This window comes from Aulonocara stuartgranti, assembly GCF_965226115.1.
Source record: "Aulonocara stuartgranti genome assembly, chromosome: 11".
Classification (NCBI taxonomy): Eukaryota; Metazoa; Chordata; class Actinopteri; order Cichliformes; family Cichlidae; genus Aulonocara; species Aulonocara stuartgranti.
The window spans coordinates 33,952,833-33,967,821 of NC_138947.1; the positions used below are offsets into that span (position 1 = coordinate 33,952,833).

The 14,989-nt window shown below is 41.1% G+C and overlaps 1 protein-coding gene across 3 annotated transcripts in view; it reads right to left on the bottom strand.

The window, feature by feature from the left end:
- The window catches only part of ano10a (anoctamin 10a), a 44,960-nt gene that overhangs the window by 15,309 nt on the left and 14,662 nt on the right, over positions 1 to 14,989 (bottom strand). For all 3 annotated transcript variants that reach the window (XM_082551030.1, XM_082551031.1, XM_082551029.1), the window contains 3 exons: positions 14,754 to 14,945; positions 14,270 to 14,398; positions 3,685 to 3,801 (listed from right to left, as the gene is read on the bottom strand). In XM_082551030.1, coding sequence (XP_082407156.1) covers positions 3,685 to 3,801; positions 14,270 to 14,398; positions 14,754 to 14,945 — 438 coding nt within the window. The remainder of the gene's footprint in view (positions 1 to 3,684; positions 3,802 to 14,269; positions 14,399 to 14,753; positions 14,946 to 14,989) is intronic.

Genomic DNA, 14,989 nt, shown 5'->3' on the forward strand with positions numbered 1-14,989 from the left:
TTGGTGATGCTGTGGGATGCAGGTCCAGCCCTAAATGGCTCGAATTGGAGCTTAGCACTGCTATCGAGCACACTGGAGCATCCTTGCCAGCTATCTTATTTTCAAAATCGGTTATTAAAAGTGCATGTGATGACTTTATTCTTTGCAACTCCGTAAAAATATTGAATCAAATTAAGAGAATCTTGAACCTCCCGGTAGTGTCAACTTTTGCCCCGATCTGCCACAATCCTAGCTTTACGCCTAGTACAATGGATGCTGCTTTCAAACAATGGCCTGTCAAAGGGTTAATTGCTATAAAGGATCTTTATATCGACAATCATTTTGCCTCTTTTGCTCAGATTCAGACAAAGTACAATCTCCCTACAAGTCATTTTTTTCGGTACTTACAAATTAGGAATTATGTCAAGCAAGCATTCTCAAATTTAGATACCATCCCCATACAGCATGTCTTTTACAATATGATGAACGAACCTCCCACCTCAAAACACTTAATTTCTCGGCTTGTCAACCTTTTTTCTTCGGCAGCCCCCTCTTGCCATATTAAAGAGGCTTGGACAAGGGACACTGGTTTGGTTATCTCTGACGATCTATGGGCTGAAGTGTTAAGTCGGATAAAACTATGCTCTGTTAACGCCCGGCTTCAGTTAATTCAATTTAAGGTTGTCCATAGACTGCACTATTCCAAAACCAAATTGAACAAGATTTTTCCTAACGTTTCCCCCAAATGTGATAACTGTAAACTTGTGGACGGTACTCTTGGGCATCTTTTTTGGTCCTGTTCTACGCTTACAGCCTTTTGGACTAGTATTTTTAGTTTCTATAGCACTGTTTATGATAGGCAACTGTATCCTGACTGTCTTATGGTGATCCTGGGCTGCTCCGGCGACTCCTTGGCACTTCCCTTTGCTGTTCAACAGGCCCTCATGTTTGGTATGGTGATTGCCAAACGTTTGATTCTGGGGGAGTGGAAATCTGCCTCCCCTCCCTGCTTCAAGAGGTGGCTCGAGGAGATGGTCTCCTGTCTATACCTGGAAGAAATTCGGTTCTCTACGTCTGATTCCATGGAGAAGTTCAGGAAGATATGGGGGCCCTTTATAGACCACATTAAGAAGGACAGTCCACGCCCTGGGTCCTGACCACATTGTTTTAACTGCTTTCATTCTGAGCTGTTGCCCATAACTGTTTTTGCATGATTGTTATCATCTCCTCCTAGCGATCTTTGGATTTGATCTTGTGGATTGGACTCACTAGATTGTGAGTTGTTTGACATGTATACCACTTGCTTTGTTTGCTTCTCTGCTGTTTTTAATAAGTGCTGGCCTTGTACCCTGTTGTGTGGTTTGTTGCTCTGTTTTTTTTTGTTTGTTTGTTTGTTTTTTTTTGGTTGTTATTGTCTTTATTGTCTGTGTTCTTCTGTCCCGCTGTTTGTGAATGTGTAAAAAAATTTTGAAACTTGCATAAATAAATACATTAAAAAAAAGAAGTCCTCAATTCTCGATGAGAGACACGACCAAAGGTGGTTGAGAAGAACAAGGTTAATGTCCAGTGGGACAGACAAGCAGTTGCTGGCCAACCAATCAGACATAATGGTGGTTGACAAGGTACATAAGACTGCAGTTGTGTTTAGATGTGGCAAACTCAGTGGACAGTAACATGAGGAAGAAGAAACACGAGGAAATAGGCCGTGGAATAGTAATGGGGCTAAAGGAACAAATGAACCAAATGTGGAAGGTAAAGTCCAAAGTGGGTTGAGTGGCAATAAGAGATTACATAAGAGGTCTCTGTCCAGAATGCAGAGTGCAGTCCTGGGAATAGCTAAGATACTGTGCAGAACCCTCAAACTTCCAGGCCTTATTAGGGATACTCTGATATTTGGATTGGATATAAATCTGACACTGATCCAAAAGGCTGGATCGAATATCAGTGACAATGAGTCGATGCACAGTGCAAAGAAAGAAATCCTGCTCTGTGTTATTCTGGGTTTACTTATTCACACAACAGCAGCAGCTAGCAGTAGATCAAATGTAGGATGAAGGAAGCTAAGCACAGAATTTGAGCAGTCTGACCATCTTCAAGTGATGTAAAAAATGTTTGCAAACCTCCAGACAGAAGCTGTTGGTATAGTAGTATATGCATTATGTGTGAAATATCTTCAAAGTGAGCCTGCAGGACTGGAAAGATCTGATAAAGATGTTTGTTTACTTTCACTCTCCTTATACCCACGGCAAAGGTAGTTTATCAGATCAGAACTCGGAAAAAGGTTGGATCGGTCCATTAGGGATGGACTGAGCCAACTGACAACAACAACAACTTTACTTTATGTATTGGTAAAATCAAGTTCAGATCACATCTTGTTCTCAGATGGGAAACTGTTCTTTGTGTTTCTTGCTGACACCATTTACTACAAACAGAGTCCTCTGGTGATGAGGACTCCTCCCACTAAGCAAAGTGAAAAGAAAATGCCGTGTGGCTCGTGGTACCCCTCAGCTTCATAGTTGATACACCTACGGTATCAAATTGAAAATCCTATATCATTTCGTTCTCAAATTATCATGTTCATAAACTTTGGTGTTCATGTTGCCTGCCAGCCTGGCAGGGTTATGACCAGAGATGAGCAGTAACGCATTACCGTAATCCGATTACTTTTTTCAAGTAACGAGTAGAGTAAGGGATTACATTTCAAAAAAGGTAATTCGATTACTGTTACTTTCCCGTGAGCATGCTGCGTTACTGCGTTACTAAAACCGTGATTTTTTTGTGTCTCATGACAATAACGTAAGCGAGTGCGACGTTCGTGGCAACAGCTGTGTGCAGATCAAAAACGGTTAATATATCGAGTGCGGCAGAGAGTTTGAGCGTGCAGCGTTTAAAGTGTGGAAGTACTGACCTTACTTTGAGTTTGATTCTGTAAAAAGTGACAAAAACATTAGTGTCCGCTGTTCACTGTGTGGGAAGAAAACTTCTTTTTACAGCGAAAAAACCCCTAAACGTCCGCGCAAGCACCGAGTATGCTGCCACGGGAATGTGAAATTCACAGAGAAACTGCCGGATCCTTCCACTGACATGATGGCTGCGACACACCTGCACCAGGGCAAACCTCCGCCTGCCCCACTCCTGCTAAACAGGTGAAAATAGAGCAACAGGACTGCTGAGCCTTTGATTTTATTTATTTTCTGCTGTGTTTTACGTGCAAGAGTGAGTGTAAACACAAAAAACTATTTTATTTTATTTTTTTATGCTGGAATGTGCAGAATGTTTGTTTAAATGTTAAACAAATTTCTTCCAGTCAGGGAATGTTGCATATAATTTCATTTTTGCTTGATGCATAAAGTTAAAAGATTAAAACTAATAAAACAAGTTTTAAAAAGAGACTTTTCCATTTGATTACATTTTATATGATGGATTATTCAGAAAAAGTAGAATTGGGCTGAAAGATCTATTGCTTTATTACCTATTCAGGTTGTAAATCATGTTTTTAAAAAGTAACTAAGTAACTAATTACTCTCAAAAATAAGTAATCGGTAAAGTTAAAGGATTACTTTTGGGGGGAAGCTTTTTTCAAGTAACTTGACCAACGCTGGTTATGACATTGCCCCATCAGCCTTTTATTGTTGTCAACCAATGTCAGAGGACAGGTAGCAACTTGCTGAGTGGTAACAAAGTAAAGAAAGAGTCAGACTTTACCTTCTTCTTGAGGGCCTCCAATGATTCAAACTCCAGACGGGCCAGTTTGTCCTGGATGTGTTTGGGAACATCTTGGATGAGGAAGGTCAGAATGAACTTGAAGCCCAGCAGTACATGCTGAAATCACAGACAGACAATCACATCATAGGGATTAAGAAGTTCAGGGTCAGCGTTTTATTTACATCCTTTTAGTTCTGAACAGAGGAAGGAGAGCATGCTTTGAAAGATACATCAACATAACCTGATTACAGTTTTTAAAGATTGGTGTCCTTCACGGGACACACTTTTTTAAAATGACAGAGGACAGAAGAGGAGAAGGGGAGTGACTGAGTGGACCGTCAGAGTGAGACAGACAGCCCCGGTACGTGTCCTTGAAGCTGAATGAGAATGAAAAAAAACCCAGCACAGGCAGCTTTGACTCTGCCTTCTAACAATGACTCTGAAAGGAAACAGTAACCGTCGACACGTTCCCGTTTGGAACAGATCTGACAGCTAGAATGCCAAAATTCTGCAAGGAAGATGATTCAAGGAAAGCTAACAAGACAAAAATGTTATTTTGAGTACAAAAAAATCGCGTCTGTGTCTATATGACATGATTTAGAGTAACTTTTGATGAATATATCCATGGGCCATAATATCAAACTTTCGTGCTACCCAAACATTTTGAGCAGAAAAAAAATTAAAAACATATTTCATGTGCATTGCATATTAGGATACATACAGACCCAACACCCAGAACACTTTGTGCTTGTAAAAGTCTTAACTGGGTCCACAGATCTCAGTTTCTCTCTGTCAGACCTCGAGTAATCAAATACAGCAAACTGCACACTTCTGAATCAGCAGAATATGCGTTTTCCCATAAAGATGATGAAACACACACACACACACACACACACACACACACACGCCAGTCCATCTGGAGCACGGCCAGCCGCCATCAGCTTCTTTGATTCAGCACCCTTTTCCTCATCACAGTAATGGACTTATGCTACAGTAGATGGAACAAAAAAAAGAGCAGATAACAAGGTGCACTGCTCCACAGGAATGGCTTTCAGGGTTATCAAACCAAGTGATTTGAGTAAGACAATGGAATTACATATATTCCCACGCTAACACTAGCTTTCACTGAGGATGGTAAAATAATTTATCTTGCCTAGTTGGACATAATATGACCCCAGATTATGCTCTGATTGATGCCACTTGGAACACTGTGAGCTTGAAGTTGCATAAACTAAGACATTTTGCCATTCCAGTCAGCACAGCAGCTCCAATAATTAACAACCAGAACATGCTCAGAAATCCCTGACCTCAGTGGTTTGTTACATTGATTGAAAGTGCAGAATAAACAGTCCAGCTCTTAGCGAATTGCTAATGCTATTGAAGGCTAATTTATATTTGTGTGTGTTCAACAGCACAAGGTTAGACTAAAGACAGAGGACACTCGGTGAAGGTTGGAAGAAGGTAACTTGTGAAACATTTGAGCCTGACAATAAATTCTGCTTTGTCTGACACAATGGATGTGACTGAACTTCAAATGCTCAGTATGAAAACTATTTGTATCATCATTGCTACGCTGATTAAATTACACCAGCAAAGGCTGATGTTCTGCTTCATCAAGTAAATAAATGTAGGGCAAACAGAAATGTTACTACAGCTGAGAAATGTTCTAAAATTATAAAAAAAAATCTATAAAGACAAACTCTGGATATTACAGGTTTGCCATTTCCTATTTGAAGAACAAGTATTTGATATACAGCTTAATATTGTGTAGCCCTACGTAAAGAGGAACACCTGGACACTCCTCCAAACAAAGAAACTAATTAGACCTGTTATTATCTCGCATCAAATCAAGATATGAGCAGATTGATATGAGCTGTCTGGGTTTACTATAAAGTTTGCTTTGTTTGAGGCGCTCAGGCAAAAATACACAGAGAACATGGAGTGCAAACTTACAGGTCACTTTGTTAGTTACACCTTGGTTGTTAAATCATGGGTACCTTTGCCAACTTGAAGCAGTCTAGCCATTCTCCTCTGACTCTGACAAGAACAAATCATTTTCAGCTGGAGAACTGCTGCTGATTGGATATTTTCTCTTTTTCTGACCATACTCTGTAAACCACAGAGATGGTTGTGAGAGCTGTTTCTGAAGAGTTTCTGAAACATTCAGAGTAGCCCATCTGACGCCCACAACCATGCTTAGTTTGACCACTTTGACCAGTGGAAAGTCTACATGTCTGCATACCTTTCTGTCGTATGATTAGCTGATTAGATATTTGTGTTAACAAGAATTTGAAGAGGTGTATCTAACAAAGGTGTTGGTGAATGTCACTGACTCTGGTATTTTCTTTGACATGCTATTCAGTGACACAACTTGAACTTACTAAGAGAATAAAAGAAATGGATTCCAAGAATACCACGCCAAGTCAAAAAAATCTTGTGGTGCTAAGATTTTTCTATAGCCTCCTGGTGTATTCTTTGTATTAAATGAAAAGATAACAAGTGGATTTTACTGTTGGTTTGCTATCCTACTTATTCTGGAAGGGTGTACAGTTTTAATTAAAGCAGACCTAATAGCCATTTCTTGACTAATAACTCACAGCAGGCCTGGGCGAGAGGCTGTCCTGTAAGGCAGCGGTCCCCAACCTTTTTTGCGCCACGGACCGGTTTATGCCCGACAATATTTTCACGGACTGGCCTTCAAGGTGTCGCGGATAAATACAACAAAATAAAACTAGTACCGGTACCAAAAAAAGAAGATTTATTCATAACACACGTGAAAAGACCCAGGAAAACCGAGTTAACGATAAAAACGATAACAAAATAACGCTGAAAACCGATAAAAACCCTGAAAACCAGACATTTCACACCTGAGCCTCAACTCTCGCGGCCCGGTACCAAACGACTCATGGACCGGTACCGGTCCGAGGCCCGGGGGTTGAGGACCGCTGCTGTAAAGGACAGAAACCCCACCCACCTGCTTTTCGAATTTGCTGCAGGAAGGAAGCTCACTAGAAGGGTGGGTGGCCTTAAAGGAAGAGGAGCAAAAATAGCCGAGTGGCCACCTAACAAAAGAAAAGCAAGAATTGTTTTGAACTATGAATCATGCAAAGCCACTTCCCTCTTTGACTACTTTGGAATTCATTCTTTTGTTGCGTTTATGTAATGAGGAAAAAACAAATAGGAATTGTGAATTCTTGGCCATACTGCCCAGATTTATTGCTAATGTTACCTTAGCCACCGCGCTAATGCTCAAATCATTTAGTACATTTTGCTGTTAGCATGGAACTGACTACATTTCATTCCACCGTCAATCTTACTGATGAGACACAAACAGAAAAACTGCCTTTTCATACGTGATCTGAGCAGAACGCATCTTTCTAACAGCTAGCTGCCATACTGTGTTTTCACTACAGTCTTCTTCATGTTGCCTTAAAGTCTTCTGAACAATTCATCCTACATGCTTCAAAGCAGTGAAGCAAAAGCTGTGAATATTTATCTGCATGTTATGTTGTGATTTTTAATACATTTCAGCATTTTATTTCACTTTGTCATTATTGGGTATTGTGTGTAGAATGTTGAGGAGAAAAATGAATGAGAACATGTGGAACAAACAAACAAACAAAAAATTGTGTCGCAATTTTTTTTGTCTGCAGGAGAAACCCTGCTTTTGCTTCTTGATATACGCAACAAGAATAATAAATGTATTTAAATATTTTTTTAATCAACTTAGTCAGGAAACAGGAATGCACCAGCATGTAGTTTGAATACAAAAGTCTGGTTTTTATGCTGTGGAGCTCATCACTCACCAAAAATATTGTATATCAAATTAGGGAGTGATGATGAGCAGACATGCGAATGCTGGGGACAGCCAACAGCGGCGCAGGGAAGCAGCGGCACCGACGTGAGAGGGAGAGATCGCAACTTTTGGGAGAGTGTGTTTGCTGTATGATGTGAGGACAGCGAGGCATGTCAGTCTTTACGATGCAGTGCGACTTGATTCGTGAGGTCTGACTCAGCGTAAAGTAAAGCTGCATACACCGATTTTATTGACCAGGTGGCAGCACAATGAGCTGTTAACACAACATGAGGTCTACATTAGACGATTAAGTTATGTCATGATCAACATATTTGCATGCAGTAGCTTGCACATCTAGCAGATACACTCATTAGTATTCATTTTGAGTCATGACTTTCTTGTCAGCCAATAACTTTAAGGCCAAATCTAAGTCTCCTCTTAGCTGTGATGCGGTCTCCAGACTACTGAGGGAATTACACAGTGAGAGTCGTGATAAACTTGAGTCATCCTGATGATGGGTCAAATATCTATGCATACTAATGAAGGTGCCACCCAGGGACAAACACACCAGTGGAATTATAAAAATACTGGTTCTAGATAATGATTAGGGAAGCAGGAGGCATCCTTCTCTAATTGCTCAAAGAAATTCTATTAGCTAACCGTGATAACGTAAAGTCCAAGGAAATAATAACACGACGTTGCATTCAGTGCTATCACAAACAAAACAAAACAATGCATTGCAATACAAATAGCTGTAGAGTGGGGTCATTTAATTACATAATATAGGTTTAGAAGATTAAGTTGCTTTGCGCACCAAGTTCAAAGCTCCTCCAGTGTAAACAAAGCTCAAATACAGAGTGGGAGGCTAGACTAGTTTATGGGTGGATCCTGGCCTGCTGCTGCTCTGTGGTTGCCAGCAGATAAGATCATCTTATTGTCTTTAAAAACAGTGTAATGAGATTACTGTGTGGTGGGCTGCTGAAAAAGACAATTTGACAGACACACACAAAAAACTGTCCCATGCAGGCACCTTAATCACCACACAGAGCTATGTTAATGTCAGGTCTTTGGCTTCATTTAGATTACAAAGTTAATAATGTACTGTACTGTACTGACCCGTAATCAGCTTTGTGAGCAGTTAGTATGGTCTGTATTATAATAACGTACTTTACTTTGAACTGGTAGACTTTGGCAGCACAGAAAAGCATTTTTATATTACCATGACACTGCTGTTCCACTCTGCTCTATAGGCTATAATGTAACTGTTCGTTCAGTCTCGTCGCTCAACTCGGTCCCATTTATGATGGTCCCAGAGCATCTAACAGCCTTTAAGACAGATATTTGCCTCTAAAAATAACCATCAAACCAAATTTTAAAGGAGAGCGATTGCTGGACTTCATAAAAGTTTGTGTATTTAGAGTTTACAAATTAAATTAAATGCATAATAACCCCTACGGATGCTTTTATAAACAATTATGGCCAGCAGGTTACATACACTCATTATGGGCATGTGCAATCATCATGTATGTAGTACAATCAGCTCCAAGAAGCCCAAAATTACTGTGACATTCATACCCATGATGAGTGGGCATGAGTGGATGTAAACCTCTGATAACACATACTGACTACTATTGCTTCTTCCAGCTTTAACTTAATGTATTGTTGTTTGCACTATAGACTGTCTCAAGCTGTAAACATCACTTAGGGCCTTAGGACATATCTGTGTCCTACGCACTAATATTCTCAATTCAAATACTGCATTTATGGTTCGAGTCAGTCTTAGAAGTCGTGTAAATACACAATACAGGCTACACACAAACCATGATAACTAATTAGTTTTCCATCATGCCGAGATATTTTGTGTTAAAAGTTTTGTCAAATTGAAAACACCTGTGTGCTGCACACCAGCTCAAATAACCAATAACTGTGAACCCTTTCTTGTTCCATGCCATTAGGCTGTGATCTTGTCTCCCGTCCTTTCAGGTCCCTTGTAAGCAGACACACTTCATAGTCCCTGCTCTGTTTCCTCAGCTCCTCCTCCGAAATGAGTCGATTATAACAGACAGACCCGTGACTCTGAAAGAAAGTCTCTGTCTCTTTCAGCGGCAGGCTGGCCAGTTGCCTAGTTACTGCTCACTGATGTGTGTAAACCCTACACAGCAATTACCCAGGTATCATAGCACTGATGCTGGAAAGCGGCGCGGCGAAGCCCTCGCGCCTGTTCCCAACCCACCCCCATAACAGAGATAAGAGGAGCTGAGGGTTTTGATTTGAACCCTCAGCTCTCTGAATCAGCCTTCTCTTATTAAAGAGATGACGACCGACTTAAGAAGAGCAATGAGAAATGCTTCAAAGGAAAAAAAAACATCTGTGATCTCCTGTCTGTCCGCACTAAGATAGTGGGTTAGAGGCTCTGCTCCGCCTGGAGTTAGCTGTATTTAACAATGTATGCACTGACAGACCTGTTAGCAGCTTTAATTAGAAAGGGTTTCTCTAAAAGCAATATACTGGCTGCTGAGTCAATAAACCACATGTATGTGTATTCATGTGCAGCTCTTCTTTCACACACTTAACATTACACAAGCTGGCTCTCACTGTTCTTGTTGTGCCATCTCTTTAATAGCCTGTTTGCTCAATTCTAGGAAATGTGGTGGTAGCAGGCAAGAACGTGCTTGGATCTCGCTCGCTCTCTCTCACACAGGTTTCTTTTCCTCAGTCAATCGTTTTCCTTGTCTCTCTCATCAGCCCTGGCAGTTCTGCTCTCAGTCCCTTCCTTCCCGTTTCTCCTCCTTTTGCTTCCACATTCACTCATTTTATCTCTACTTTGATCCAAGCCTTCCATCACAGGTCTGCAGTGTGCACTAAAGAGAAAAGCAAGGAAATGCATGACACACCTGACTGATGCAGTGTGTCGCGGCAGGATGGATTGCTCATATACAACCACTGCAAAGCGAGAGTGTAAGCCAAACACCAAGCTGTGAGCTAACCTGGTTTCCCTCTGTGTTTGCAAAAGCAGCATCACACCTCCTCTCATGATTCAGGTGAGTGAGGCAGAGTGCAAATCAAGCAGTGAACATGACCCCCAGGCCCAAAGCGCAGCCCTCTGCTATAAAAAGTCATGTTCACTTCTACTCAGCCCAAAAGACAGTTTGGAGGAGGTTAGGATGGATTAGAGGCAACATGCTGTGAGTGTGATTTACTGGAGTCCCTGGAGTCTTTAATCAGAAAAAGTCTAGAGTAAGGGCTCATGTAATGCACGCACACACACACACACACACACACACACGCACGCACACACACACACGCACACGCACACACACACACACACCAAACAAACAAAGGTCATATTCACTCTGCTTCACTGGGGGAGTGGGTTAAATGCAGAGAGGAATTTCCCCACGGGGATCAATAAAGTATACATTATTATTATTATTATTGTTATTATTAAAAGTGATGAAAAAAAGCTGCCACTGTGTTACAAATTGAAGCTGGAGGGAATATCAGAGAAGTTGAGAGTAATAAGTAATAACAAACAAATTGCGGAAAAACACACCTGGTTGATTAAAAGCTTAAAATATCTTCAGTCCTACTAAAGGACATCCGTTCATTCGATTATCATTACATTCTTTAACTCAACTGGATCAGCACTACATGGTTCATGTCTTAACCTCAGTGTATAGACTGAATAGATGGATGTAACATTCAGCTCTTAAAAGTCAAAGAAGCCAGTGTGGAGGTGTCTTAAACCTGCATTCTACTAAACCTGTGTGACTCCTCTGTTGGCAAACAGAAGATCAGCTGTTTGGAAGTTTATGGTAAAATGATCCTTGCAGGCCTGATGAGTTCATGGCTTCTGTTGCTAGTTTCAAGTCACACCGCATGCAACGTGATATTCATTTAGTAGATTATGGCCCCCATTACAGTCAGAAAGGGAGGATTAACCATGGTATGCTCACTGGCTAATGACTTGTGAAAGACAAGTGTTTAACTAAAGACAGCGATGGTGAAAATCTTCTGATTTTGGCTTCCCAACAAGAAAATAGCGTGTCTTATACAAGCAAATATAAAAACAGACATCAATTAAAATGATACTAAAGTGAAAACAATCTCTGTCCTTACAGCTCAGACCAGCATTTCGGACCAAAACAGATCTCATATTGCCCGATTACATCTATCCTGAAATTTACTGCCCCCCTCTGGCTGCACTTGGTAATTGTCTTTGGAAGCTAGCTTGACTATCAGCTGTTAAATCTCTCATTTTTTCTGGGAGCGTTTATGTCATGCTGACAAAGGCTGGAACTGAGAGGAGAGTAGCAGGAGTCGATGTAGGACAGTCATTCCACTTGCTATTAATTTCAATTAAATTGTCTGCAATTCAGCCAGAGGCACAGCAGGTGGCACTTGAGAGATATTTCTCTGAATACTTGAAAGGTGGGATTTCCCACGAAACCCTTCTCTAGCATTCTTTCTATCCTCCTCTTTTACCCTCATCCCTGAACTGTGGAAAGGGCAAATGGCATGTTCAGCCTCCCTGAGCATGGCTCTGATGGGGGCTTCTTCCTGTTAAAAGGGAGTTTTTCCTCCCCTCTGTTGACAAGTGCTAGTTTGCAGGGGATTAGGCAATCATTTGGGTTCGTTCTCTAATATTGCAGGGTCTGTATTTTTCATATTTCCTCATGACGTCTGTCACTGTAGGTGATACAGCACCCCAGACCAGTACAGACCATTGACCCATTTACTTTACCTTCAATGAGCATGAAAGTTGACCTCTTTGACAAACTTCACAATATTCAGCTTTTTAAGATGCTCAGTCTTTTTTTGGCCGTTTGTGTATGTGTACTGCTACACTGTTGTCAGAGATGATGAGGAACTGGAATGCAGTTGGTTCACCCACTCGTCTCACCCATCTGTAAAAGTCTCTGCATGCCATTGATGGTGCATGAGCAGTTACCTGCGAAACGACCTATTGTCATCAGTAACATCTGCACTTGGAAATTAATCCAAACACGGAGCTGTTACACCCCCTCAGTAAGTAAAGTTAACAACAAAAAAAATCAGTGAGCTGTGTCATCAGATCATGTATAATGTAGCATGTTGTCATCAGACCCATGGTTCTCAAAGCGGAATCTGTTAACACCACAGCTCCCTCACAAAGGGCTCCAGAGGGGTTTGATGATTCAATTCACTTGATTCTATTTGGATTTCCTATTTATCACCATACACTGTGGAAGAGACACATACCATCCCATTTCTCCCACTTTCAATTTCAACAGCAGACCGTAGCAGATGCATAAACTCTGACCGATCATCTTTTCCAAATGGTGACTCTTTGGACAAAAGACACATCTAGGAGGCAGATTCTGCAGCCCATGAGACAAAGCAAGGCTAAAACGATTCAATCCATCTCACACTAATAGAGAACTCCCAGCAAAAAGAAAGGTTTAAACAAACCCAGGCTTATCCTGGCAGCTGCTGCAGGAGAAATATCACCCACAAAGAACAACTTCTCTGTGAACTGCAGAGTTTTCAGCTGTGTGTGCCGACCACACGTTCAACATGCAGACGATCGATGTGACCCAGTTTCTGCCTTGGCATCAGCAGAGAGATGTTGTACAGTGAGCTACAGTACTTTAAAGAGCATTTACAGTCTCAGGCAGCAACCAGACAGTTAAAACAATCGTCCCTCAGGAGGTTGTTAAAGCAGCACAAACGTACAACTGTTTTCTTTATGAATGTCCTTAAAAAAAAATCTCCATACTGCAGCACCTCCCATTCACTACATCCTCACCTGTTTGTGCTGTTATTTTGAGCCCCCCCCCTCCGGAGGCAGGAGGTGTGTTAGGCTGCACTGTTTGAACAGGGCACATAGAAAAGGGGAGCGGGCTGACGTTATGTTAATAAAGGTAGAATCAGGAGAAGAGGAATCTGCAGCGTGAATGCTCAAATTAACACACACACACACAAGCTCAAACAATTATAGGCTGAATACGCACAGTGCAAATTTCATTTATGTGCGGACACACACACACTCTCCACTCTGCCCGTCACCCTCAGCCCTTGCTTTGGGCTGTGGCTCCATCTAGTGAACAAAAATCTGCATCTGGCACAACTACAGAACAGCGCGGTGTTAACAAGAACGCTATTAAACACTAATGTATCCAAAAATGATTATGAGATCTATAGAAAATAAAAAATACAGGAATAATGCTACAAGTCCAATTTTTGTGTTGTCTTCCTTGTTAAATTCACTGATCCTTAAATGAAAGTGAATGGCAAAATTGCCTCTATAACCATGCAAAAAGAATGACTGCACAGTTATCACTATATCTAACTAACTACATATAATTATAACCTATCAGAATGGAGAATACAGTTTTTTCAAAACAGGCGTATTATACTCGTATTATATACTATATTATATCACAAAGGAGGTATAACAAATTGCTTCCTAGCATTCCATTTAGACGTGTTTGTTCCACTCCTGGCAAAACATACACAGCGGCATGGCTCTGTGAGATGCTTGTGCCATCATCAATGGAGTCATTTCTGCTGCTGTGTTATTTCTGCTATTATAAATATACCATTTACTTTCTGCCAAACCAAGTTTCAGTTGTGTCACTTTTGAAATTTCTTATACAAGACTAGTCAAGTTTTGTTTCATAACATCACAAAGTTACTCCAAAATACTACATAAATCTGACCTTTGTTTACCAGTCTGAGGTCACACATTACGTGTGTGTGTGTGCGTGTGCGTGTGTGTGCGCGCGTGTGTGTGTGTACGTAAATTACCTCAGCAGCCACTGTACACAGTATGAGCTGTGTCTCTGACTCGGGGAAGTAGGATCTGACTTGTGGAGACATGCCAATCAGTGCACAGTTGGTCACAACAGCTATCACACTCATGGCTTCAAAGGCGAGCTGCACACAGAGGTAGAAAGACAGCGACAGTTATTCGTTTCCACGAATGGAAACCATACCTGGATGCTGGGCACAGCACAGAGTCAGTCATATGTCATTTTTAATGGAGGAGCTCTGTTTAGATTAGGACAGCATGTTAAAAAAATACAATGACCTGTCCACAGAAAGCTTTAATGTTCAGAGTACCCCAATATCATTTCTGAAGGACGTCCAATATAGCAGTAAGGATGTGGAGGATATCTGTGTCCTTTGGTAGTTTATAGTTGTACAGCAATATTTGTTAAATAAAAAACTACCAAAAATCATTCTTTTCTCATAAACATCAGCAACTGCATTCAAAACTAAATGAAAATACCTGCCAGACTCCAATGTTTGCAGCTGGGACGGCAAAGGGTCGTTTGAACACTCGACACATCTTGAAGGCGTCAGAGTAAACCTCGGTGATGTTGTTTAACACCACAAGGACAGCAGCCAGAGGAAAGACACAGGAGAACAGACTGACATAACCAAACAGCAGGAAGAGCTCCAGGTAGTCATCAAATGTTCCCTGAGCAGGAATGAGAGCACAGACAGACACAAATTAAAGAACGT